Raw genomic sequence first — 27,450 nt, 5'->3', positions numbered from 1 at the left:
TCGGTATTTTCTGTGCTGTCACTTCGCGTTCTCCGCTTTGTGCTCTCCTTCCAAAACGAAATAAACGGAGAAATAGCAATGTTAGTTTTAATTCGTTTAAGCCACAACAATTAATTAAAAGAGTGCGAGTGCCAGTGTCTTTATTAAAATGTATGTGGCGCACTGATTGGCTTTAATTTAAATGTTTCGTGCTGTTTGATTTGTCCCTGTGTTATATTTGTGCGGCGTTTTGTGCATACTTTTTGTGGTTAAACAAACTAAAGGAACTAGTGTGAGTCGAAAAATAAGATTAAGTTTAGAAAAAGTGTTAATGCTAAAAAAGCGGCGTCTTAATTGAAAAATGCTAATGAGTTAAAACAGGTTGGCGACTCTCCTGCTCGCTCTCGATGCCCTGCCCCCGCTCTCTCTCTTTCTTGCTCATTTGTTGCACTGTTGTTGTTGCGGCCAACTGGGTACTTTTAACAGTTACCTTGGTCAATGTACGGCATTAATTACGCTCAAATACCTAAGTACTGAGATGCCAAGTAAGTGGGGTAAGAAAGAGAGGCGAGGAGTAAAAATAAACTAATTTCCACACTCGCTTCGGCGTGCTAATTCCACTTACTTTTCTCGTTTTATTGTTTTGTGGGCGTTTTGCATGATTCATTCGCGTTTGTTTTGTCTCATTCGTTTTATCACCGTCTCCGCATTTGGTGCAGCACCAGCAACAACAACTACCTGTGGCATGCAGTTCGATTGGCGTCTGCGTGTGTGTGCGTGTCTCAAATGTCAAAGTTGACATTTTGCTTTGGGCGGGATTTCAAATTCATTTTCAAAGAGAGAACGATGACGGAGAGAGCAAAAGAAATTCATAAGTTCTTTTATCTATCAGATTCTTAAGTAAAAATTTAAGATACGACACATTACAGTCAAGCTTCCTTGAAGTATTTTGTAGTTGTATAAAATTGTAATTATAAAATATGATATATTAAAATATAGTCGGTAAATATGTGTGTTAAATTAAGTTTACTGTAAACCGCTTCATTTTTAACACGTATCTCTTTTTTCTTATTTTTGCAGTTTTCTGTTATCAATCTGTTTGTCTCTGTGTGTTACGTGTTATCAAAATATTTTACCCAGCTAGCAAATGCAGAAAATGCCCTCGCAAATTCTGAACGACGGCAGCAGCGTCAGCTTGAATAGTATGAACATGGCCAATGCGCCCAATAGTATTACGGTGAAGACCGCCTACAATGGCCAGATCATCATCACGACTGTCAACAAGAATATCTCCTACGAGGAGCTCTGCTACGAGATTCGCAACATCTGTCGCTTTCCTCTGGATCAGGTAAAGTTATATAAAGTAATGCGAGTTCAGATTGTGTTATTCATTGTGCATTTTCACAGCCCTTTACTATTAAATGGGTAGATGAGGAGAACGATCCCTGCACTATATCAACGAAGATGGAATTGGACGAGGCCATACGACTTTACGAAATGAACTACGATTCTCAATTAGTCATTCATGGTAAGTCCGTTAAAATGTAGAAATGTTAAGAATATTCGAACTTTATTGGTTTTGGAAAAGCTTCCCAGTTTGAGAAGTTGTCGTCTAAAACTGAGCATGATAAACGTATCTAATAAGGTCAGTTTACTTATCTGAGCTAAAAGAAATATGGAACCAAAGTAAGCCTAGTAGTTATCTAACTGAAGATACAATATCTGCATTAACAGAATTACTGTTCTTTTTATTTTCAATTCTCCAAGTTTTTAAATGATTAACTGCTGCTGCCGCAAAGTAGGCAGCAAGTAATTAATTAGCCAATAGGCAACACATTCCGTCTTAGCTTCCATAACTTAACCAGGCGCATTTAGGCCTGATTAAACATTGTGAGCGCGTCTTGTTGGCTCAATAAACTTGAGCATTCCCCGCGAGTTTTCCGGCTGCCTTTCTGCTTTTCCGGCATCCAAAGGCGGCGTCATCCACTCGAGTTAATAACATAAAATATTAATTAACCCGTACGAACACTCGCATGCTCGAAGAGCCCGAGTCTTGTGGCAATTGCCTAAGGCAGTCAGCGTTCTTCAACTTTTGTTCACTCTTCCCAACCGCCGACTTATTTGCATATAAATTCTGCTTGGATCTTGGCTCGCCGACATCATTTATAATTCATTATAATTAAATTGTTTGCTTCGTGTGGGTTTAAGTTTTCGCCAGCTTTTTTGGAATTTTAATTTTCCTGTTGTGCGGTTTTCGGCGATCTCACTCATGCACACTGTGATGCGAGTTTTGTGCTTAATTATGCCTGCCGCAACAACAAAAAGGTTTCACTTACCACATTCGTTCGGCGAATGACAAACACAAAACCCTTTCATACAGTAAATTACTAAAAAGCGTGGGCCAGAGGTTAAAGCATAATAAACAAGGAATACACTCTTTCTTGGCTGGAAATGTAGGTCATGTTAGTTTTATTGAATAAGGTATTTAAACTGATATTTAGAATATTTTCACACACAAACTTGTTCTCTCCATTATAATTTATTCAGTTCAATAATCCTTTTGAAGGGAAAAATCCAAAGTGTAGGCCCCATTCGAATTTTTCCGAGTTATCCACATTATTCTTAGCCACTCCATACCTGTGGTCATTCTGTTTTTCCGAACACCGGTGTGTAAAACAAGAAAAAAGCCAACTTACGGCCCAGCAGATATGATAACTGCCAGTCGCACTAAACAAAGTTCGCGGGTGGTAGAGGGGGGTGTGATGGAGAGGATGTTACAGTTTCCGCTACCCTTTTTATGCGGCTTTGTTTTTGTTCTGCGGAGCAGGCTTCCTGATATTTTGTGGCCATTCCACCCTCACATATCTCCGAATGACAAAAAAGAACAGTGTGTAGGGACAACATGTTGGTTGTTGTACACCCGGTACTCATCCAGGGGTATGCTGTATTCGTGCAAATCAAGCGTACTTCTAGTTTTTTATTTTCCTTATTTTCAAGGCATACGCCGAAAAGTATGCTACTTTAATATGTAATTGCCTGCTAGTGGGTATTAAATCTGTCGGAACACTTGACAGTCCCATTCTTTCTTGTTTTTATCCTTGTGTTATGTGGCCACGTGTGAAAAAATGCGGCTTAAAATGTATTAAAAGCGTTCTGTGTGTGTGTGTGTTTGAGTTCCTGCGACTGTGTGTGTGCGTGCGGGAGAGGGACATTGTCAAGGTATTTCGTTACCGTTACACGCACTCCTGCATATGTTAGGATGTCCTGTCTGTGTGTTTGTATGCCGAACATGTTTTCTGTTTGTGTGCTCATTGTTGTTGTGTTGATTAGTAAATGGCTGTTGGTGTGTGTGTGCCTTGCATTTTTACAAGCCCTTGTTTTGACTTTTCTGTTGTTGCTTCTCTTTTTTTTTGGTTTCGTTTTTTTTTACATTTTGTTAACATTTTTCTTGTGTTGCAAAGTGTGTTTGTCTGTAGAGTTTTGCTTCACCTTCCGGCTTCATCTCCGCCCAGCAAAAACCTCTGCAGCTCCCCCAAAAACCAAACAATACAAAAAGTTGGAATCTGTAAGCTAACGGTATAATTTATGCGCCTGCAATATGGCAACGCTGTCCGGCACACTCACACACATATGCATATGTACATGAAAAACTTTTGTCCAGGTCCGAGGAACTTTTTTTGCAGCTCATAAGGTCGATACACAAGATGCCATTACCCAAGAGCGAGATAGCGATGGCGAGCAGAGTATAGAGGGAGAGCCCGAGAGAGAGAGAGAGCATTTCCCCAGATGCCACAAAAAACAGCTGAGCCAAGGAGAAAGGTATTGCCATCCATTGAATCAAAGTTGGCAATGCTAAAGCGCCGGTCTGCGGCTTTTATTTGCGCTCTCTCTCTCCCAAAGTAAAGTAGATTCACAAGGCCAACGCCGCTGTTTGGAGCTAGGGGGAGCGGGGAAGGGAAACTTTCTTTTAACAATTCCCGGACAAGGACTGAGTTTTAGTATCATCTGCCCTATTCAGTTGCAGATCAGGAGGACAACCATCGTTAAACTGACTGGTATAATTTAATTATTACAAGTTTATAACAAGTTTTTTTTAAAAATTTTTATTGCAAATCTAATGTTTGCAATAAAATATTCTATTATAATACTTTGTTTCTAATCATACATTCTACAATTTTATAAAAATTATACATATGTTCTTAAACTACTGAATGAACAACAAAGTTTTTTTTTCAAAATGTAGTAAAGGAAAGAGCCTTTTGAAATTCTCTCTAGTTTCTTTTTTCGCTCTTGCTCTTTCCTTCTTCCATTCGCCGAGACTTGCTCTCAATAGCTTTCTCCATGGCTGCCGCTACTTTCTCCCCGACAAATTTCCCTAGCATACTTCTCTGCATCGGCATTTCACTCGCGCGTTGGCCGCTCGCCTGTGTGGAAGTGCCGTGCGGATTTCGATTCAAAGATACAACTCTCCGGGCCTTACAAACAAATACATAATTATAGATATATATATACATATATATGTATACAAATATACATGGTTTTGCACAGCTAAACGACAAATTGAGTTTCTGCGGTGTGAATTAACAAAAGAAAGCGCAAAAATTTGAGTTGTATGTCGGAAAAGGAGTACAAATCAGTGAACAACATAATTCCATATAATTATTTTCTCAAACATTTCCACTCGTTCTTCGGCAAGTCCCGAAAATCTTGGGAAAAAATCAATTGCCCCCGTGCAATATTTTTTGACTGTTCTGCCGAAGTTGTCGTACATTTCTGATTAGTTGCCATACAATTTTCCGCTGAGAGAAGGGGGCGGAAAATGGGGAGGTGAAAAGGCAATGGACGTGAATGATTAACATAATTTTGTGAATGTTTCTTTAATGAAAGTTTTGGGGCTGCTAATGAACTTTATAACAACTTTATAAATGAGTTACCCCTGAGATGTGATGACTGGAATTTATGACCGACCGTATCTCGCAAAATCAATATATTTAGCAAAATGATAACTGGACCCTTTATAAAGAATAATTAAGACCAATTTTTGTGCTTCATCGTTCAACTTAATTTCAAGGATTACCAAAAATCTGTAACTTACCTATTTTTTTGTAACAAAACACCAATGTTGTTAAAGGGTATAATTTAATTGAAATATCTTTATTGTTGTACCATTACTTAAATAATTACTTAATTATAATAATAATAGTAGCGTAAAAATCAAAGAAAAATTCCACCCACTTATATATTAAATACTTCCCACTTCAGTGCTTTAAAAAAACACACTATTTTCTATGCCTCTATCATTTTGCACTTGGACAAAGGGAACCAACCAAGATGAAAAAAATCAAAGAATTGATTTCCATTTTTGTGGGTTCCGCTTCAGTTTTTCTGCATCACGCTGTTCATTTTTTCCCAAATTTTTTGGCTGCTGTGCGCCAGACACTGGCAAACAAAACCACACACACTCGCACACACACATGCCAACAAATGACGCAAAATGAGGCAGTGTGTGTGAGTGTGTTGGCGAGTGTGTGATGGTGTGCGAGAATCCCCACCCTAAACTTGACCTCAGGCATTTGCACTTCATCAAGAGCTTCTTGCACCTCGGCGACCGTCTGGATGTCCAAACTTGGCCCAAACCGACTATACTATATAGACGAGATGAATCCATTTCGTATGCATACATATATGTAAGGCATATAAGCGCATATACCATATATATATTTTTTTATATATATATACAGATAATATGAGTCAGTGGGCTAGGAAGAAGCTGCAGGGCGAAACAATTTCCTTTTATTCTTTGCGGAAAGCGTTTTGCTGGCCAAGCTGTCGCCCTGCCATTTAAACTTGTTCGTTTCTTTTTGGCCCGAAGGCTTTCACTCGTACCAGGTGTGTGTGCGCCTCCTTTGCCAAAGTTAAATCAGCAAATTTCCACTTTTTTTTTTTGGTTACCCTGGGGTTCTGTTTTCGGTCCGTGTTCCTTTATTTTTTAGGTTTGCCTATGCAGCCTTTGGGAGATTTGGTACCCAGTTCGCTTGCTAGCTGGCCCCATTATGATTGTTGGGCAAATTTTAATGATGCCATTGGGCTTAATGAAATTATTGTTAGTTCAGCAAACAAGAAAGCCCATTTTGGTATGGTTCGGGGATCAGTTTGAGGATAGGAATGTGGGCGGAATCGAATGGTATATATGCCTTATTTTGGATGCCTATATCACATGCATATAGTGATACAGGGAGAACAAGCTGAGAACATATTACATACAAAGTAATTTGATTGAACTACTGAAACAAGATATACGGTGCTACTTTGAGGACCTTCTGCTTAAAGTTGAAGCTCGAATGTATTTAATTGTATATTAATTTGTTTAAATGTTTTATAAACAAAAGTGTCGAACTTTAAAGTCGCTAAATCTCAATAACTAAATCTTGTGCTTACTGCTAAAATATATTTTTTATCCATAGACAAAAAGTTGTACAGCAAAGTGAGGGTTTTAATATTCATAGAATAAACTACCGTCTTTATTACGTTTTAAGATAAATTTCGCAGATGGGCATTCCTTCTGTGAGTGCCAACTTTATGGCATTTCCATCTTGGCGCTTTTCTCTTTTTTAAGCTGTGCGAAATTGTATATCCACTGGAACTCGCGGTGGGTGGCAGGTGGAAACTCGCCCGCTTGACGTCACTCGGAAAGGCCAAATTGATGTTTAACTATTGATGCCTCTGGTCCGTGCTGGTATCTGGTGGCCCAAAGATGGTGCCGCAGTCCTCCTGGCGCACATCGCCTGCTTATGTTTATCGTTATGATAGCACAAAGTTCAAGAGTGGGCGGATGATTGGGCCGCTGGAATGGTCAATAATTCGGGGCGTGGCGGGCTAAATATCAAAATTTGATGGGTTTCTGATGTAAGAAGCCGTGCTTATTTAGGCCATTCAAATTCTTGAATGGGGCAGTAAAGAATAAACAATAGCCATTGGGAATATCTAATCGATAGAATTTTGCTTTATTGAGATTAAAAATTTATCACGATACTTTGAGTATGCAATAGATTTAAAAAATAATATCATTTAACAAATATAATTTAGGTAGCTAAAAGTTTTGGCTAAAAGAGATGTAAATAGAGTAGGATTTAAAAGACATCTATTGAGAGCACTTTCCCTACTCGCTATTTGACTAATCGCCTTAAAACTTTAAAACAAAGCTTGTACTTTAAGCTTGTTAAATAATTTTTTGTTTGCAAATCAGCTTTAATCTAGCTTAGTGCTGTGGGATTTAAGGACTTTGGGCTGGCCAACAGGGGGGTTTCTATGGAAAGAACCTAGAAGGGTTTGGTGTAGGTGGATTGTTTGGGATGCTCTGTTCCCATCCTGGACAAACAAGCTGGCAACCAATATTCATGCTCCAATTGCAGGGAAAACAATGCCGGCGGAGTGTTTATATTTAGCAAACGCTGAAGGATAGTGCCAGCGCAAGAGGGGAACGGACGAGGAACGAGGATGAGTTGAAGGGGGCTGGCTAAATTTAATTCGAAAATGCATCAGATCCTCCTCTGGGTGCTTCCCCTTAGTCACCAGTCCACCAGTCACCAGAGAGTGCATCATCAGCAGATAGCGTGGAAAACAAAGAAAAACCGGAGGAAATGAGTGCCAAACAAAGGGATCTGCTTGCCTTGTCACGACAAGGCTCTTGTGTCAAGTGGATGCTGTCCACCTAAGGACCTCGCCACCCCACCCCCTTTTCGACCCACTTCGACCCTCGTTAATCATGCGAATTATGCATGAAAGTGGAGTGCTTAATTTCAATTGTCTAAACAACAAGCGATTGCGATGTGACCTACCAATACACTTGAAGAAAATTTCTGTTTACACTTGACTGCATCGGTGGGTGGTCGCTTGCCCTGGGTTCGTCTTTCAGTGGATTACAGTGCACGCTCAAGAGAAAGAACTGTTGTAATTTTACCTCTAAATTAAGTTTTCCAATAACCTGAATCTCATCTCACCACATTATGAATTATCTTTTCTTTAGTTTAATTTATTTTTGTTGTGACAATACAACTTCTATAATTTTTCGTTAACATTACTGAGTTTTAAAGAAACAGATTAAAAAATAAATTAAATGGGTTCAGGTTTTTCAAATGTTTCTGTAGCGATCCACTGAGAGCAATAAATATTTTTTTCATTAACACCCTATAGTTTACTGCACTGAGTCTCCACTGTACATGGCTGAAATGTAGGAATGGCAACAGAAGATTGCATACTTAAAAGGGCGATTGCGAGCAAATTTCCCTGCGCGCGTCGACCGATTTTCTCTCTGGGCTTCTTATGCTTTCTCCGCCGCTTTCTCTCCTTCTCTCTCCAACATTCTCAATAATTTTTGCTCGCTCTTGGCTGCCTTTCACGCCTTTGTCAATTTGCAGCAACTTGTGCGCTCGTTTGACTTGGGTTAAATTGTTTGTGATTGTCGCAGCCGTGTCTCTGTGTGTGTTACCAATTTCTCCAAGCGACTGTGTTTTGTGTGTGTGTGTGGGTGTCCTGACAGAGTTGTCAGCTGTTCGGCCTGCATTGCTCTCGGTTTCCCCGCTCGCTTCTCTCTTGTCTTTCCCATTATTACACAATTTATATATTTTTTTTAGGTGTGGTTTCTGCGGCGTCTGCAACCGGCCACGCCCATAGCTAAACGCCCTCCGCCCACCGCCCCTCTCACGGCCACATCCTTGTGTGTGTCTGGGTTTTTCTTTTAATCAATCATTACGAACTGCGAGATCAGCGAAGTGGGCGGAGTGGGCGAAGTGGGGGATACGCCGCCTGTCGTTTGGCTTTGAAACTTTGCTTTGCATAGTTTGCTGCGCCATGTAACTGTAATTGCAACTGGGACCTTGTTCCGCTTTCCTTCGCGATTTACTTTTTCCGCCCCTCGCCGAGTTACTCGCCACTGTATCCAATTTTTTATACGCTCCATTTAAGAGGGGGGCTATGCTAAGTGGAAATATTGGTGGCACTTAGTCATGAAACACTGGCAGTGGAATGAATGAAGTACTTTGAAGTAAAATAAGTGGGACTTGCAAAAATTGAATAACAACGTATTTGTTGCCAAAAACAAACACTTTTCTCAAAGTTTACAAGTTAAACATTCAATTTGACTTATTTTGCGCCTTATTTGTAATGACCTTGATAACAGCCCAAGCTTAAAAGCAACTTTCAATCATGTCTTACTAGTTCCCCCACTTGCATTTTACGGTGCGTAAGCTAATTAAATCTTATGTTAACTAATCGCAGAACTTAAGAAATAGTAAAAATCAAATTCGAGCAAAATCAAAACCAAACGAAGCGAAAGCTTAGTGAACTGAAACTCCATAAACGCGTCGCGAAGTGAAAAATTGTACAAGTAAACCAACATGGCCTGGGGCTATTGGTCCGCCACGACTGTGGATCGCGGACGATCGCCGCGCCGACTGACCCAATGTGCACCACTTCCGGTCAATATAGTGCAGCAGGAGGAGGAGGAGGAGCAGCCATGCCTGCCGCAACAGCAGCAGCAGCAAGCGCAGCAGCAACAGCAATCGCAGACCTGCCCCAGCACACCATCGGCCAATCAGCAGGGCAGTGGCAACTTGTGCTACAGCCCCACCTGTCGATCCCGCTGCTCGAGTCCTTGTCCAGGATCGCCGTGCGGCTCCATCACGCCGCCACCTCCGCCGATGCTCACGTCCTCGCAGCAGCACCTGCACTCCAATAAAAATTGCCCGGCTGCCCAGCAACTGATGACTCACCTGGATTACGCCGCTCGGAGACAATCGCTTGACCAGCTGGACAGTCCACAGGTATTCGGATCATTGCGTCTTGCATTTTCACCCAGAACTCGGCTTGAAGGAAAGGAAGGGAGTTACAAACCTATTTTAATGGTTATATAAGTTCATCCAAGTCAGTTTATGGCGATTCATTATACAATAGTACCAGATATATAGATACACCGCACATATCAAATACTTACTTAGTCACATTTGTAATTGTACCCCATCAATTGGATATAGATTGCTTATTTGCTCAAATTAAGTTTTTGCCACGTAGAAATGCACACTCCCACTGATTACTCAGTCGTTCCTTTTACGAACTAGTCACACTTGCAATTCATATTTATAATGATTATTTCAATTATTTACTGCTAGGCTTTGAAAATTTAAATACTTTTAGATATATTATTATTCTTAAAGGGAAATGTGTATCATGACTTGGATATAGCATTCTTTATACCCGATCTTTAAAGTAACTTCAAGCTGAGTTCGAACCAAAATTCTGGCTTAAAACCCCGATCACTGACCTGGTTATGCATTCTGTTCTCATCCCATTCCGATTTCGAACATAATCCAGTCCAAGTACTTTGACATTCAGGCCAACCAGCTGTCGGACATCATGTGCCGCGGTGCGGTGGTCAGTTCCATTCAGTCGGCGAACAACACGCTGACCCGTGGCGTATCGATGCACAGCCGGAGTGGCAGTGCCCACGGGAGTCACCATGGCAGCCACCACAGTCACAGTCATCATGGCAGTGCCCACGGATCGCTGGGCTGTTTGCAGGGCGGCGTGGGAGTGGGCGTGGGCGTGGGCACAGGGAGTACGGGCAGCATTGGCATGATGTCGGCGGGACACATCGACACTGGAGACTACGATGTGCCGCATCCGCATCCGTATACGCATCATTATATGCAGACGACGGCTTCGGTGACGCCGCCACATACGTCGCTCAGTCGTCCGGGATCGGCGGGCGCCGTGTGCCAGGGTCACGACTCTGGATCGGATTCCAGTCAGGGTTGCGGCGGATCCATCATGGGCGGCATGCTGGTCATGGGTCATCCGGGACACATGGGCAGCTTGGGTCACCACAGCGCCGGCAGCGGATCGCTGGGCAGGTGCTCGAGCAGGTGTCACAACACGAACACCACCACGACGGACGACTCAGGCGGTGGCAGCAGCGGCGGCGGAGGAGTGCCGGGCACCATGAGCAGTGCCTCCATGGCGGTGGGAATGCCGGGAATGCTAATGGACTACCATCACAGTCACCACAGTGGCAGTGCCGGGAGTGGCCTAAACGGATGCGGCGGCGGTAGCATCGCTGGTGGAAGCATCGGGGGAAGGAGCAGTGTGCTGGGCACGATCCATAATGGACATGGCCATCATCATCAGCAGTATCACCACGAGTGCATCCACTACGAGCGGCTGCCCATTCCCGTGCCCATACCTACTGTCCCGATGGGCGTGGCACCGCCCTCGCAGCAGATGTCACAGCACCAGCTTCAGTCGGAGGAGGAGATCGAGCCGGCCTATGCGACAGGTAAATGGAAACGGCGTCTTAATGGAATAGTTAAACCATGTTCGGAATGCTATTTAAGTTCATTGTTATTTGTGTTATTCTAAGTTATTTAATACCATTTATTTGTAAGTTCGTATGCTAAGATATAAATTGAAGGCATAGTTATAAGCCATCGTTGTTAATTTGTTTCGTTTATTTCTTAATATCCTTGATTTGCAAATCCAACTTAACAATATAATATAATGAAATTCCATTCAGTGCGGGGTGCTTCTGGCAACTTAAATGGCATAAAGCCACAATTCAAATGTTCAATCCCAATTAAAACCAAAACATTTGGAAAGTGACCATAGTGAAACATTAAATTATTATTTATGGCCTTATGGTAATTTTGGCAAATGTTTGGTTTCAGTTTAAATCATGCGTGCCAAGAACTACTTGTTTTATGGCTTTCAAAACTTACAGAAACACTCAAAATGAGGTGCAATAAATTAGTGCTTATCCAAATTTATTATTTGCAATAAACTATTGATTTTCCACCGCCTCAGTTGTACTGAATTTTATGAAACTGTCAGACTGATCTTATCGACGAAGCCATTCGTCGCGCTCTCACTTGCTCCCAATCGGTGACAATTCAATCGGCCACTTGAGGCACTTGGTTTTATTGTTCTTTTGTTGTGGCTTTTGGTTTGGTTTTTGGTTTGGTTCTGGTTCTCGGTTTCTCGGTTTCTCTGTCTCTTTGCTACTCGGTTTTCTCACTTGATTCTTTTAGTTTTTGCCTATGCTTCTGGGGCTGAAAAGTCGCGCGAACTCAGTTCGTAGCTGAAAGTCGCGCGGTGACGACGCTTCGCGCGTTTTCAAGAGCCTATCTCAAGTGCTTCAACTGGGCTCCAGTGACCCCTGAACTGACCACTCATCCGAATCGAGTCGCCCCCTTATCACCAATTAACCACCCACCCAACAAACAGCCATCGCAATGATCATCTGGAGTGGCTTCTGCGAGGCGGCCCAAATATACAGCACACAAACGGCTACTTTTATGACCGGCGGAGCATCGTGTTAGTGACGAGTCTTGTTTAACATAAATTGCCAATTAATCAATGCGGATTCCATGTAGATCAGCTACGGGTGCAACTGCCTAGTGCAAACTTCAGTTCGGAACTTTCTAACCGCAGTTTTGTGACTCTGAAAAGTGAATGCTAAGAAAACTCGAACTTAGGAGCTTTTAAAGCAACCTTCCTAGTAAACTCAATTCATGGCCAATAGTGGACACATTGATAATGTATTATGTGTGATTTGATACCAAACAAAATCGTTCCCTTCCGCTGCGACCTTCAGTCCGTTTAGCCTCACCTCCCCCCAGCAATATGACTAATATTGCATATCGCGTCGATTGTTTTTAGCTGTGTTCTGTGTTTCCCCATGGCCCTACTCACTCTATGTATTCTGGTCGTGTTATCTGGCCAGCAAGGCATTTACGCGGCGTAAAATAAGAACCGGCTAAACAAAAATAGCAAAAAACAAGAGCGCAGTTCAAGCAAACGGTGTGGGTCCTATCACAGTTGATAAGCAAAACACTGAGGGCAATAATGTGCATAGTTGGGAAAGAGAATACTATTGTATTTATAAAATTCTAGGTCAATGGGTGGACATGTGTGAGAAACTATCTGAATATTAACCTTGCAGACGGACAGGCAAATTTATTGAACCCTAGACTCCCTGGGACGACACTTTAATTGAATTATGAATGGGCGATGAGCGATTGTTGGGCGGAGAATCTATCTGATAGCTGAACAATTGGTCTCAATTGATGGCTGGTGGTCTGCCGGAAAAGCTTAATTAACATTACTCGGAAAAGAGCGAAGTATCTCCTCCTGCCCCAGTCATATCTGTATCTGTCTTTGTATCTGTATCTGTATCTCTTGGGTTACTTCAGTAGTCCAGTATATCGCCCTCCCGCTCATTATTCTCTCTATATGGTGCGTGGCACCGAGATAAGGAACTAGCAGTGTTTGGAAATCGGATTGGTTCAGTCGAGGAGTGGGTGCTGACATGTTAACAGGCCTCTCGCCACGCAGTACAACACGCGTCCATGTGGCTCGGCAAGAATCCGTTCATAAGTAAAAATCAAAAATCGAAAATCGCATAGCAAAATCCCATTAAATTGATAAGCGACCAGCGGCAGGAAAGATATTTACCCGATGGGCAAACTAGCCTGCCGTAAGCATGCAATTGGCTGACGTGAACAATGTTAAATGTTTACTTTATGTTTTACAATATAAGTTAATAACATGAGTGGAGTCTGCCTAACCAACCTTTTCTCCTTCGTCTTTCAGTATTCCCCAATGTTCCTCAAGCGCCGGGATTGTCCTGCGATGGCGAAGATCGTAAGTATTGGCTAAAGTAACAGATTTTAAATATACATATGTATAGTTCTAACGATAACCATTCGAACAGCGAAGTTTGCAATATAAATAACACGGCTAAAGATTACTACTTGCTATTGATTCATCGATCGTTTGAGTCATTTTGCCCCTTTTACGAATTGTGTTTTGATTTAAAAAGGCGTTTAAAGTTAATGATTTGAAAAGTAGAGTTGCCGCATTGTAGATTGAAAGTGCAAAATAAATAGAAAGAATTTCTTGCACATGTCATCATTTTCTTCCCGTTGACATCTGTATAATTTTACAAGTGCTGTTCTTAAAAGCTAGTTCTAGCCATATTTAGGTGATAAGAAGTTATAACAAGCCAGCTTACTAAACGAATTTGATTTCCCAGGCAGCATCTATCGACGCGGTGCTAGACGCTGGCGCAAGTTGTATCGCGTCAATGGACACATCTTCCAGGCCAAGCGTTTCAACCGGGTAAGTGGAAACTGCTAAGTTTAAAAACCCTTTAAGCTCTTGAAATATAATATGATATTTCTTGCAGCGTGCTTTCTGTGCCTACTGCCAGGATCGAATCTGGGGACTGGGCCGTCAGGGTTTCAAGTGCATCCAGTGCAAGCTGCTGGTGCACAAGAAGTGCCATAAGCTGGTGCAGAAGCACTGCACCGACCAGCCGGAGCCGCTGGTCAAGGAGCGGGCGGAGGAGTCCAGTGACCCGATGCCGGTGCCTTTGCCGCCACTTCCATACGAGGCGATGGGCGGCGGAGCCGATGCCTGCGAGTCGCACGACCATGCGCACATAGTGGCGCCACCGCCACCGGAAGATCCATTGGAGCCGGGCACACAGCGCCAGTATTCGCTGAACGACTTCGAGCTGATACGGGTCATTGGACGCGGCAGCTATGCCAAGGTGCTGATGGTGGAGCTACGACGCACACGGCGCATCTACGCCATGAAGGTGATCAAGAAGGCGCTGGTCACCGACGACGAGGACATCGACTGGGTGCAAACGGAGAAGCATGTGTTCGAGACGGCCTCGAACCACCCGTTCCTGGTGGGGCTGCACTCGTGCTTCCAGACGCCCTCGCGGCTCTTCTTCGTCATCGAGTTTGTGCGCGGTGGCGATCTGATGTACCACATGCAGCGGCAACGGCGGCTGCCCGAGGAGCACGCCCGTTTCTATGCAGCCGAGATCAGTTTGGCGCTGAACTTCCTCCACGAGAAGGGCATCATTTATCGCGATCTGAAGCTGGACAATGTGCTGCTGGACCACGAGGGCCACATCAAGCTAACTGATTACGGCATGTGCAAGGAGGGCATCCGATCTGGGGACACCACCTCCACGTTCTGCGGCACACCCAACTACATTGCCCCTGAGATCCTGCGGGGCGAGGACTACGGTTTCTCGGTGGACTGGTGGGCACTAGGCGTCTTGCTCTACGAGATGTTGGCCGGGCGTAGTCCGTTTGATCTGGCGGGAGCCTCTGAGAATCCCGATCAGGTAGGTTACTGTGTTTCTTTGTTTTGAGAAATTCTAATTTGTTGCTTTATTCCGCAGAACACTGAGGACTATCTGTTCCAAGTGATCCTGGAGAAGACCATTCGTATACCACGCTCGCTGAGCGTTCGTGCGGCCTCTGTCTTAAAAGGTTTCCTCAACAAGAATCCCGCTGACCGTTTGGGCTGCCATCGAGAGTCCGCGTTCATGGATATCGTCAGCCATCCCTTCTTTAAGAATATGGATTGGGAATTGGTGAGTCCAAGGGCGGTTGTCTTCCTGCTAGCTCTGTGTGTCCTGGTGAACTTGTTTGTGATTATGGTAATGAGTCAGGCTAACAGAAACTTATAGTAGTTGGTATTTATAGTAGATACATTATAAAAAGATTAGACTTGTCTCAACAGTTTATAGAGACCATCGTTTCCACATACATAGGTCAGGTCTAAAGTAACTCGTTCAACTTTTATTTACTTTTATTTGTATTGCTGTGGGTATAATGTTGGCCGCCGATAATGATCCAACTGAGGCAATCTATATCGAGCATTTTCTTTATTACCTTGGACATTAATGATATCTATTATTACGTATTCGATTGCGCGTTAAAGATAGCTCAAAAGGAGGTGCAACCGCCTTATATACCCAACATAGACACGGGAGATCCGTATGTGACAAGCAATTTTGATGTGCAATTTACCCAAGAACCGGCTGTGCTAACGCCAGATGATCCGTAAGTCATACCGAGTACCCCAAATCCGAAAGATGGCAAGTTGTGCTAGTTTTCGTATTTCGTATTCCTTGCATGCGATAAATCCCCGTAAAAGATCTTAGCTTAGCGTCCAGACTAACGGCAGGTAAATGTTCCTATCGATCAGCCGCATTACGACCACGCCACGTATCTCATCCATTGATCCTCTCTATCTGTCTCTGAAAATACTGAATCCGCTTCAAAATGAATTTTACCATCGTCATAATCATGCTCAAGCCGCACCGACATAATGGAGAAAAATGTTTTATGTTTGCCCATTGGCTGGGAGTTTTTCCTAATCGATTATGATTTCTACTATCCTCATGCACACCCTACATCACGCAGCTTGAGCGCAAACAGGTCACGCCACCATTCAAGCCACGCCTAGACTCAGATCGCGACCTGGCCAATTTCCCGCCCGAGTTCACCGGCGAGGCCGTACAGTTGACCCCGGATGATGAGTAAGTTGAGATCCAAGATGGCCCTAAGATTTATCTATCTATTCGTACGACTTGCACCAACTGAGATGGCTAATTCACAATGATTTTCTTTAACTCCCAGTCATGTCATTGACAACATCGATCAATCCGAGTTCGAGGGTTTTGAGTATGTGAACCCCTTGCTGATGTCTCTGGAGGATTGCGTCTGACACCACGAAATGTGCGACTTACATCCGTATAACATGCGGGTAAGTAATTCACTGCTATATATAAATCCGACTTTAAAGTAATTCGTGCCATTCTTCTTAGCTTTATGGCGAGGATTCCAGTGATTACGATTCCGTGGCTGACGATTTGAGTCTCCTGCATTTAAACAGCGCAGCGGGAGCTGGTGGATCAGTTAGCAGCAATAACAATCTCAGCCAGCAGCAACATTATCGCCAGCAACAGCAGCAATATCAACCCCATTCAGCATACTCACAACAGCAGCAGCAACATCAGCAACTGCAGCAACTTCAGCAGCATCAACAGCAGCAGCAGCAGCAGCAACAACTTCATCATAATGGTAACAATAACATTCATAATAATCAAATGCAAGCAAATAATAATAAAAGTCTACTGCAGCACATGTTTTGCCTTCCATTGAACTAATTAAAATAACGAATTAGATAAAACCACAAGCAACAACAATGAGCCACACAGCAGCAACAAATAGAAGAGAGCAACTAAGAAAATTAAAACGATTCCAAGAATATAAATTTCATAATATACAATCTATATAATCCTTTCTCAACAACAGACACCACTTTCAAAAGCAAAGTATATTTATTATATAAAATGCAAAAGCAAAACAAAATGAAACAAAAACTGTCACAAGTTGCAAGTATTACACTAAACGATTACTTTACTATTTAAGCACCTAGGCAGACAGGCAAACTTTATGCAAGCAAAGGATAAACCATTTCATAACTCAATGCAAGACTTTTCACCAACAAACTTAGGGAGAACGATCCCGCGAGAATGCAACAAGAACTTTTTAAGCTAACAATACGTGCATCAAATATGAATATATAATTTTTAAAGGTTTAACACTTCAATGAGAATTTTCAAGTTCATTTTACTAGCCAGGAAGTGTGCGGCGGAGGAGGCCGAGGAGTATATACTTCAAGTGAATCAATCTATAATATCTAAGCATATATAAACTCTAATGTAAAATGTGTGTGTGTTAGTATTAGAGAGCAGAGCATGGTTTTTAAAGGCGACAGACACCAAAAGATCGACATATACATAACATACGTGTACTGTGAACAGCAATAGTTAATGAAAACCAATTGAAATACCAATTGTAACTTCGTAAATCTAATTATTACACAGAGAACCATTTCCCGAAGTCGTGGCGGGCGGGAAAATTCTCTACAAAATGCGAACAAAAACATATTTATTTATTTTATTCATTTTCTACTCTGTATTTTTAACAAGCAAACACAATCCGTCTACTGGCAATATATCTTTGTTAAGTATTAAAGAAACTTTTGTTTTTAACGCATTCCACTGTACTTACAACAACAAAAATATATTTTTTTGTTTATTTGTGATGGCATATATAGTGCCAGCATGTTTTTGTAATCCACATATGAATATTACGAAAATTATAAAAATTAGTATATATCAAAAATATCATTGTGTTGCGAAGGTAAATAAATTATTGTGTTTTTAATTGAAGCTAAAAATAAATTTCAACAAAAATGTTACTTGTTAATGTATGAAAAGCAAATAAAAGAGAACAAATTAAGCGCATATTGTTAAATTTCCAAATACAACGCAATCTAAGAAAGTAATATTGATCAAAGTTTTTGATTAAAGATTAAAAAACATAGCAAGCAATCAATTTAAATGCTAAACAAACAAGACGAACAGGAAAACAATTTCAAATTGCACTTAAACGTTACCGATTTTATTAGTAACGATCTTTATTCTTTAGCCTATCCCAATTATTACGTTGTTGTGTTTGATAACCAAGTTCTATGAGTAAGTTTAATTAGTATATAATGATTTTAACGAGCGTATACATCAATTTGTATCTTCTTCAACTGATGTTTCCGACTAATTTTTAAACTGGATGCACTTTTGGCATATATTACCAGATGCTAGCAAAATGAAATTGAAAACGTGAACGACAGTGGCGTTACAATTATGCATATAAACAAAAACGAATAAAGTATTGTATAAGACAAAGACTTTTATTAACAACTGGGCACAAAATCAACAAATGCAAAACGTTATCCTATCGTGTGGAGCCCTCAGTTGCTGCTCTGCAAAATGGAGACCGGCTCTTGCATAATCTCCTGAATCTTCGCCTCCGGAACTGGCACCCCATTCGCCAGCAGAGTGTGAACGATGCCATCATGTTTATTGCCACTTGAGCGTGCCTGAAGCACGAATTCCGTGTCCTGCTGCAGGAACTTGGTGTCTGTGCCGCCGTGAACAAAAACCGACTGCGAAATGGGGGTAATAAAGTGTGAGAGTGGTGTGGTTAGAGTGGTGAGCCAATAGACCATTGTTTCCCTCACCTCCTCGGTGCGCAGCTCATCGTTCACATAGAGACTCAGCGTATCCAGCTTCAGCATTATTCTATATTCCTGCGGCGCCTCTGTGGCCGCATTATCTGTATATAGCCACAGTCGATACTGCCGTGTCATGTCCTCGGTGTACTGGTCGTGCGACTTGCCGTCGATGTAGAGGGAGTACTCGTACTTGAAACCCGGCGCAGGATCAACGCGTATGATGCAGCGCGTCTGATCGATGTGAAAGGTGTCCTCGCCAACCAGTTTGAACATCCAGTCGCGACGCAAGACTTCCTGAGAATTTAAGGCAATACAGAAAAACATTCAAACATTTTGCACTTTGTAATCGTATTTTGAGTCGTTGCATATAAGCATATCACTCATACGCACCGTTGCCTTTGATCAGTTCTTCTGTTTGTTTGATTTATTCTTGCATTTTACAGGTATCGATTTAATTTAACCAGTAATTTAGAATGTAATTAAGAATTTAATACGTTTTTAATGTCGCTTAAATTCCAACATGCCATGTAATAAATGTAAACTTGATGATGTCCTAAACATGAACATTAAAACTGAAATGCTCAATGTCGAGGGATGACAGAAACATATATCTTGGGGAATAAAACATACAACGCATATTTATTTACCAAACTGGAATATTTATATTAATTAAATGAGACCATTTTAAACACCATTCTGTTCTGCTGAAGGATGAATACGCACGTACACGACCCGTAACTAAGTTCACCTTCACAATGCAAATACTTCGCGAGCTCCAAAGCCACCAACCACCCATCTAGCACCCTAGGAGCTAAAAAACTTACCCGTCCATTGACCCAAATCATGCGGCGCCCACTGGTTGTGCCATGTTCCAGCTCGATGCGGTACATCTGCGCAAAAAAAAGGGGGAATGGGGGGACAATTATCGCGAATTTCCATTAAATATAAGTGGCGGTTTTGAAAAAACAATCGTGTGTACCTTGCCATTGATGGGCACACACCATTGGGCGACGATATTTTGTTTGTTATAGCGCTGGTCCTCGGGCACATGATCCTGCGTCATCGTGGGCTGCGTGGACAGATTCTCCAGGCGCAGCGTGGGCGAAAGAAAGGACATGGGTCTGGAGCCTTGTGTCGATCTGGCACTGGTTCTGGCTCTGGCTTTGGCCCACTGCCAGTCAATCAATAAATCCTATTAATATTTATTGTAATCGCCTTTAAAGTGCAGCCAACCAAATGGGTTACACAAAACCAGAGCCACGTAGCTGGTTATATTTGTGGAGTTCAAGGAACCCAAACCCGATTGCAGGCCGACTTGTGTAATCTGCTGATCTGATTTTAATGCACTTTCACCATCCCAGTGTTTAGACCCTCTCCAAATCGGCCTAGAATTTATTCCGTTCACCGACTTCACCGGGCGGCGAGAAAACCGCAAGACCGAACCGCACGTTGTTAGCGCCAATGGCACACTAAACAACAAACCCGTGTACAATGAAAGCCAAAGGAGGAACCAAAGAAAAACTAGTTGGCCCGGCTGGCTGCCTTTGCCTTTTGGCCGTGCTGGGCTCTCCGGCAGCTCTGCTCTGGCCTTAGCCTCCGCCGTGCTTCTGGCCGAGAGTCGCGGCCGCGGTCGCGTTTGTCGGTCTGCCAAAGTGCAGAGCAACTCGCCGCATGGCGCCAAAACAGAGTTGATTTGTTTCCACTACTCGTGCGTGTGGATATGCGGATGAGTGTGTGTACAGGGAATACTCCTTAAGACTTACACACATCCAGGCAGGCTATAGCACTTAAGCGCGATACTTGCCATACACTTCGCGAAGTGAAATCTTCCCCATTTCCTTCCAAACATGGTGGTTAACTTTTCTGTTCACGATATGAAGTCCTCACTGTAACCACTTCTCAATACCCCACCGAGTGTCGCTCGCATAAAAATAAACTTTGCCCCGTCAAGTATGCAATTGTTTCTGCATTGCAATTTGGGCTGGCTTTCAGAATGAGCCTGCTCCTGGCCTGGCTCTGGGTTTTTTTCGCCAATGCCTACGGCCTCCAATTGAGCGTAAGCCAAACAATATTCGTGCATACATATTTTATTCTGGATGACAATTATTTGGCCCTGGGGGATAGGATAGGAACTCACTGTGCCACATGGCCAATCGTCGCAAATTTGTCGCATTTTGTTTTGTTGTCATGTTTATGGCGCAACATTTTCTGCCCATAAATACACGCCGAAAATGCTAATGACCGATTGGGTGGGGTTAGTGGGCAATGGGCGGATTTCTTTCGCTGCCAAACGGAGGTGAAGACTTGCCGCCTCCGGTTGGTATTTCAATCGACCAGAAGCGATATTGATAAATGTATTTGGGCCAGATTGGGTAAGGAGTCGCCAACGAAACGGGCACATCATATGTCAAATCAAGTTTCCCAGCGCTCCATGGCTCCAACCCATTACCTCCCCCATATTGCCACCCACATGGGTGGGTGGCAAGAAAAACATATGCCATCGCCCCAGCACGCGAAGGTCACTGACAAAGCGTCGTTTGAAGTCGCTTACAGTTTTAGTTGATGTCGACGCTATCAAAGAGGCGGAGTGGGTGGCCATGGGCGTTCTTTCTGCTTTCTCTGTAAGTGTGTGTATGTGTGTGTGTGTGTGTTTGCTGGTGTGTGAACAACAACAACGGTGGCAGATAACGAAACATTTGACAAGGACAAGGCTGCCCGCCACCCATCAACCCCCCTTTCAGCACGAAGCTCCCCGGGGGCAGTGTGTTAGTGTAATTATTAGTGCTCTACAAAATAAATAAGTACGTACATTCATGCAAACATTCATTTTTTCCACGCTTGCTCGCGGATCCACTAACTAAGACACCATGGCAGTTTTCCGCATTTTCCTTTTAAAAATCTCAAAAATAAATCTAGTTATATTCCTCTTGTAATCCTTTAGTTTTTTAACTAACTCTCTGGCCAACTTGGGCAAGCTCATGTTCATAAACCCTTACAATTTATTTGAATTAAAATATTTTACGATACCAATACTTAAGATGTATACTTAAGTAAAAAGATTGATAATCATTGAAATAATATGGAAGTCGTCTCTGCAAAGTTGAATAACTAAAACCTATTCTATTATATAAATTATATATTTATAAATGTATGTATATTTGAACTTATTCTATATTCATATGCTTTCAGGACAAAGTAAAATATTAGTTAATTTCTAATTAAAAGAAATATTTTTTCTATTAAAAGGAGCATTGGAATACCTGCATGTCGTTAGAAACTCCGCTTATTTATCATTTCACGCCCATCGTACGCGGTTGCGCTTTTACGTTGACTACTTTCCAGCGGAATTTATGGCCATTTCGCTGGTTGTACACTTTTTATGCAAATACATGTGGCCAAAAGTGCCGCAACAGACAACATTCGGTGGCGCTGTCGCTGATGATGTCGTAGCCAGGGCCGTGGAGCGGGGGGCGGGACATGCAAGGAGGAGCTGGTCGTCCCGGGGGATTGGATTGCGTGCTTCGCTGGTGTCGGCCAACTGGCACACTACAAATGTCGCCGTCAATTAATTTCCATAGATAATTGCCTGTCGATAACGACAGCGGCAGCCGGGGACATTAATCAAACGGCCGGCAGGCTGTTGACTAGATGGTTTTTGTACTTGGCCCTTTCAGCGGCTGGCTAAGATTTAATCAAAAACTATGGCGAAATGACAAAGTGAAAGTTGTATTTCAGTGATTTGTGGTAACGCTCTTAAATCAAATTGAATTGGCAAAATGTGTGCGCTTGCTTAAGTTAGCTAGATTCGTATGTAGTATGTGTGGGCGTGTGTTTTTCAATAATGCACATATGTATGTATGACTATATATAAGAGCTATGAATATAGAAGTGCTTAACTTTCGATTAGATTTCACGTGTGTTTAACCAGATAAATAATAATACTGATCACAATGCCAATAGCGTGAGAATTCAGTGTGTGCTAACAGTTCACCATTGAAAATAATGTTTGACACTTCGATCGATCGATTGGACAATAAATATAGATCTTATGCACGTATATGTAAATATATATATATAGAATTTATATTGCTGCACCATAACAACTAACATAAACAGCAAATATCTTTTGTAATCAAGAAATTGATCTATACATACAATTTTGGGAACAAATTTGAACAACGCTGGGCGTAAAATAGGCGCTAGTTGAAGGTAATTTGTCTGATTATCGCGAGTATATATAATGAGTGCGTATATATACTTATAATCGACGCTAATTGCACTATTTATATGTATTATGCTGATACATTCCTCTGGCGGCCAGAATAATGCACTAATTACGCACACTTTGAGATACAAATGCCATTTAAATGTCATATAAGCATAATAAAGTACAGGGTATTTATATGTGCCTTGAACTAATAATTGACACAACTTATTATTGCTTTGTTAAATGCATAACTTAACTATTTACATACGATTTCAATTAAATACTGATTAAATAAATCCAACTTATTAATGGGTCACTTCGAATTATAATTAAAAGGTTTTGAAGTCAAATCATTAAATCAATTCATCTTCACTCAACTTAAAATTTTGAGAATACTTTTTGAGGGCTATTACTACTAAATTTGGCCGTATTATGGTAATATTCTTCTATTGAGTATGGAGATACTTCAGCTAGGTGCAGAGAAAATGGCAGTTTGGATTTGTCTATCTAATATACAAAAGCATGGGATCCTCTAGCTGGCGATTGTGCTCTATGACTGATGGTTTGACCGCCAGTATGGAAGGGTATTATGAACTAACACTATGATCGGTCCAAGTGGTTTTTTATCCGATTTCGGCGATGCTGCTTATTGGAAAAATGCGTTAGAAAAATGCACAAAAAGTCTTCGGTCTCGGGATAGGATTCGGCTTAGGTCGGTAAATAGATGGTCCATCATTTTCTCGACAACATTATGTTCATGACCGTGCCGCAGTTTAGCAGCACCCGTTTGGCATCGCTCAGGTTAGCATTGGTCAGGTCGTAGCCGTCTATTTCCAGCAACTTGTCGTTAAGATTCAGTAGGCGGGCGGCATTAGTATTGGGCGTTATGGAACTCACAAAGATGCCAACCTGTGGTGGTAAATTGTTTAAATTATTGTTGCTGTGCGAATTAAAGATATTTGAACTAACCTGATTAAGAAGCTCGGCTATATCAAAGCCTAAAGTGTTCTCCCACTTAAGGGTAACCTGTTTGACTGTTGGATTTTTGTGAACACCAAAGATCCAGGTTGATTTCTTATGGCTCGCCTTGGAAGTATTATTAGTGGCCGTAGAATTAACCGAGTGCTGCGACATGGTGTCATCTAGCTCCTGGTCCTCCTCCTCCAGATTTGGCTCTAAATTATTGCTAATATTATTTTGGTAGTCCAACTGATCGACTGACTCTTCGATTTCCTGAGCGCCTATCGCTGTGGTTTTGAAGTTACTATTGCTATTCAAAGCATCTTGGTAGATGGTTTGTTCTTGCAGCTGTTGCTGCTGCTTTCGCTGCCTCATGGACTCGTAAAGGTTAAGATCCTCGGGCGTTTTCTTAGTGTAAACTCGAGCTATGTGGTATGGTGGTGGTTCCAGCCGGGGAGGAGGCACCGCCTGCTGCTGCATTGCTTGCTGCTGCAGCGGTTGCAACTCATATTCCTGATCCCCGTTTAAATGCGTGGTGGGAAGCGGCGTGTTGGCCTCGACGTAGAGCTGCTGATAGTGTGCTTCGTAGTTAACCAGTGGCAAGCCGTAGTATTCCTGCGTTGGCACCGGGTGCGCCAGCTGCTGCGGTTGCTGATAGACTCCGTAGATGTGTGTTGTTTCGGGCGCCATGCCGTATATTGCACTTGTTGTGGCCTGGTCCACAACATCCTGGTTGGCATTGCTGCTATCACAGTGAATTTGTCCATTGGCTACTACGCGTGCCTCCCTCACCTCGCTAGCATTGGCCGATGTCGTCGCCGCCTGAGCCTGCCTTACATATTTGGCCATCTGTCGCAGCTCCTTGGGATAAGGTGTGGGTGAACGCATTAACCGCACGGACCCAGCCATCTGATCGGGCGTTGGCGTCGGTGGAGCGGCCACAAAGCTGGGATAGCTGGGCGCCGGCTGTGCTTTGGCGTTGCTAAGAATGGTGGCCTCCTCAGCGAAGCAAATCCTTCTTGACGGACTCACATGAGGCTGCTGCTGGTTGGCGTAAACGAACTCGTACTGCTCCTGAGCCTGCTGCTGGGCCTGTATACTGTTCATTTTAAATGTGACCTGCGGCAGCATGAAGCAGGTCAACTGGGTCTTTGTACTTGCATCTAGATATTGCAGCGGCACCAAGGGCTGGGATTGGTTATCGCTCAGCCACATCGATGTGAGATTAACCAGATTTAACATCGAAACGGGCAATGCATTTATGTAGTTATTCACCACATTGAGCACTTTCATCTTGCTCAGGTTTCCAATGTTTTGTGGTAGGGCGGACAACTGGTTGTTGGCCACACTTAGCACACTTAACTGCTGACAGCTGCACAGCTCATCTGGTAGTTGTCGTAGTTGATTATCATCGGCAAACAAAAAGCGAAGGCTACGTAACATCCCAATTGTGCTAGGCAGGCGTATAAGCTTGTTGTGGCTTAGCACTAGTTCCTCGAGCTGTTCCAAGTAGCTTATGCTGTCGGGCAACTCTGTTAAGCCGTTTGACTCGCACTTTAATGTCACTAGGGACTTTAGCATGCCCACGCTGAAGGGAAAGGCCTCCAGGCTATTGGAGCATATGGACAGTACCTCCACATTGCGCCAGTTGCTCAGCTCGCTGGGTAGAGTGTCCAGTAAGTTGCCATTGGCCTCGAAGTGTTGCAGATCACGTAGCTTGCCAATGTTGGCCGAAACACGTCGTATTTGATTGAAGTCGATCCATAGCTCGCGAAGAGACTTTAACTCGCCGACTACTTCGGGCTGTGGAGTTACAAATTAATTTATAATTTAAATTTAATTACCTAAAAATGGTATTTACAAGATCTGACAAAGGTTAAACGGCAATCATATATATTTACAAAGTTTTTACGGCGAAAGATATTAAGTTATATTGTAATTCTTTATCAGAGCTCACGTGTACCCGGTTCTTATTGCTTACCAACTCGGTAAATTCATTACCGCCAATGTCCAGCCTCTGGAGGTTGATTAGTCTCACCATGGATTTGGGAAGTGTCATAAGATTGTTGAGCCGCAGCTCCAGAATTCTCAGGTTTACCAATCGGCCAAAGTTGGCTGGTAAGAATTCCAGATAGGTCTCGTTTAACAGAAGCTCCTGCAGCGAAATTAGCGAGGTAATGGCATCGGGAAGACGTTGCAAACTGTTGCAGCTCAGGTCCAGGTGGGTTAAGTGCTTACAGGATTTGATTTCCTCGGGCACATTGACAATAACTAATGGAATAAATGGTATTTTAGTACTGAGTGATGCACAAAGAAAGAAATCTCACGATTCCGGTTAAGATCCAAATGCTGCAGCTGGCGCAAACTGCCGATGGCCTGCGGAATGCTCTCCAGATTGTTGCTGTTTACGTGGAGCACCCTTAAACCCTGGCAGTAAAACAATTGCGGTGGCAGAGCTTGCAACTGAAAGATAATGAATGGTAAATAAGGTACCCAGATAAGAATAAAGACGTACTCTTGTGGTGCTCAAGTAAAGCTCCTCCAGGGTTCGCTCGTGCTGCCAAACTTCTGGGAAGTCGGTGAGCGGGGTATTACTGTAGTCCAGCTTGTCGATCACCTCCTCGCGCTTGAATTTGAAGCAGGGGAAGCATTTGCTCAGCAGCGGCATCTTTGGATTAAGTTTATTGCTTTTCGTTCGTTAATTAAGGCACGTTTGTGGCTGCTGCAATTCGAATTCATATACATATGTAAGTTGACATTGTCTCTGGATTTGGGGTTGGGCCGCTCCGCTCACCTGTGATTCATCGCCTCCGATGAAACGCTATGGTTGGTCCTGCTCCATTACATTCCATGTCCATTGGCATTTTTGGGCTTGTTATTGTTCTGCCCACCAACACTAACACGCACAGGCACACTCACCCACACTCGCATACACACAGAGGAGACTTGCTGAGCCTCTCTTTTCGCTCTATCGGGCATTTACTGTCCGCAAATCGATGTTTTCATTGTTTACTCAAACGCTACATGTCAAACATGAGGGGCTAATGTTTACTTTTGCCATCTAATTGCGTTTTATTTAATGTTTTTCGCTTTGAAAACGACAAGTTGCTTGCAGGTGTTAGTGTTGGTAAATGCCGAACGCGCTAGTGGTGGCTGATCAATTTGTCACGGCTTGTATTCTTAGTGGCTATCGATAGATTGCTTACATACATTTAATATTTGTTTAAAGCTGTAAGCTAACATAATAAACGATTCTTACCGACACGATGTTTGCAAGTTAATTTCCCCAAGTAATTATTTGCAGTAAAAGGTATTTCTAAGGATCGCATACCTATCGAAAGGGAACAGACATGGGCTTTATCCTG

At 42.7% G+C, this 27,450-nt stretch overlaps 3 protein-coding genes across 20 annotated transcripts; 1 reads left to right on the top strand and 2 right to left on the bottom strand.

The window, feature by feature from the left end:
* Window positions 1-29: 29 nt before the first annotated feature.
* On the top strand, window positions 30-18,589 carry LOC6530471 (atypical protein kinase C). Of its 17 annotated transcripts, none has more exons than XM_039373275.1 (11): window positions 30-271; window positions 1,060-1,327; window positions 1,387-1,507; window positions 13,621-13,671; window positions 14,063-14,148; window positions 14,216-15,172; window positions 15,230-15,424; window positions 15,775-15,896; window positions 16,476-16,602; window positions 16,664-16,919; window positions 16,979-18,589. In XM_039373275.1, exons 2-9 carry the CDS (start codon window positions 1,127-1,129, stop codon window positions 16,561-16,563), a joined length of 1,821 nt encoding a protein of 606 aa, XP_039229209.1. In that variant the 5' UTR covers window positions 30-271; window positions 1,060-1,126; the 3' UTR covers window positions 16,564-16,602; window positions 16,664-16,919; window positions 16,979-18,589. The 17 variants fall into 17 exon arrangements, with proteins under 17 accessions (XP_039229209.1, XP_039229210.1, XP_039229199.1 ...); XM_039373276.2 differs by lacking the exon at window positions 15,775-15,896 and adding an exon at window positions 16,260-16,375 and having other exon boundaries at window positions 32-271; XM_039373265.2 differs by lacking the exons at window positions 30-271; window positions 1,060-1,327; window positions 1,387-1,507 and adding exons at window positions 4,386-4,589; window positions 9,256-9,800; window positions 10,348-11,308.
* On the bottom strand, window positions 18,574-22,147 carry LOC6530469 (fas apoptotic inhibitory molecule 1). Its single transcript, XM_002091349.3, has 4 exons — window positions 19,898-22,147; window positions 19,743-19,808; window positions 18,925-19,212; window positions 18,574-18,849 (listed from the first exon to the last, which is right to left on the bottom strand). Exons 1-4 carry the CDS (start codon window positions 20,033-20,035, stop codon window positions 18,655-18,657), a joined length of 687 nt encoding a protein of 228 aa, XP_002091385.1. The 5' UTR covers window positions 20,036-22,147; the 3' UTR covers window positions 18,574-18,654.
* Window positions 22,148-22,187: 40 nt separating this feature from the next.
* Window positions 22,188-27,237, bottom strand: LOC6530468 (protein lap1). Of its 2 annotated transcripts, XR_005560804.1 has the most exons (7): window positions 26,880-27,237; window positions 26,601-26,807; window positions 26,413-26,548; window positions 26,067-26,356; window positions 24,095-25,888; window positions 23,725-24,034; window positions 22,188-22,617 (listed from the first exon to the last, which is right to left on the bottom strand). XR_005560804.1 is itself a non-coding variant. In XM_002091348.4 (6 exons), the coding sequence occupies exons 2-6, from the start codon at window positions 26,751-26,753 to the stop codon at window positions 23,858-23,860; spliced, it is 2,550 nt and encodes an 849-aa protein (XP_002091384.1). In that variant the 5' UTR covers window positions 26,754-26,807; window positions 26,880-27,237; the 3' UTR covers window positions 22,629-23,857. The 2 variants fall into 2 exon arrangements, 1 of the variants encoding a protein (XP_002091384.1); XM_002091348.4 differs by lacking the exon at window positions 22,188-22,617 and having other exon boundaries at window positions 22,629-24,034.
* Window positions 27,238-27,450: the final 213 nt, after the last annotated feature.

Source organism: Drosophila yakuba, chromosome 2R, assembly GCF_016746365.2.
Source record: "Drosophila yakuba strain Tai18E2 chromosome 2R, Prin_Dyak_Tai18E2_2.1, whole genome shotgun sequence".
Lineage (NCBI taxonomy): Eukaryota > Metazoa > Arthropoda > Insecta > Diptera > Drosophilidae > Drosophila > Drosophila yakuba.
Note: the sequence above shows the minus strand (reverse complement) of the source record. Positions and strands in the feature narration are given on the sequence as shown.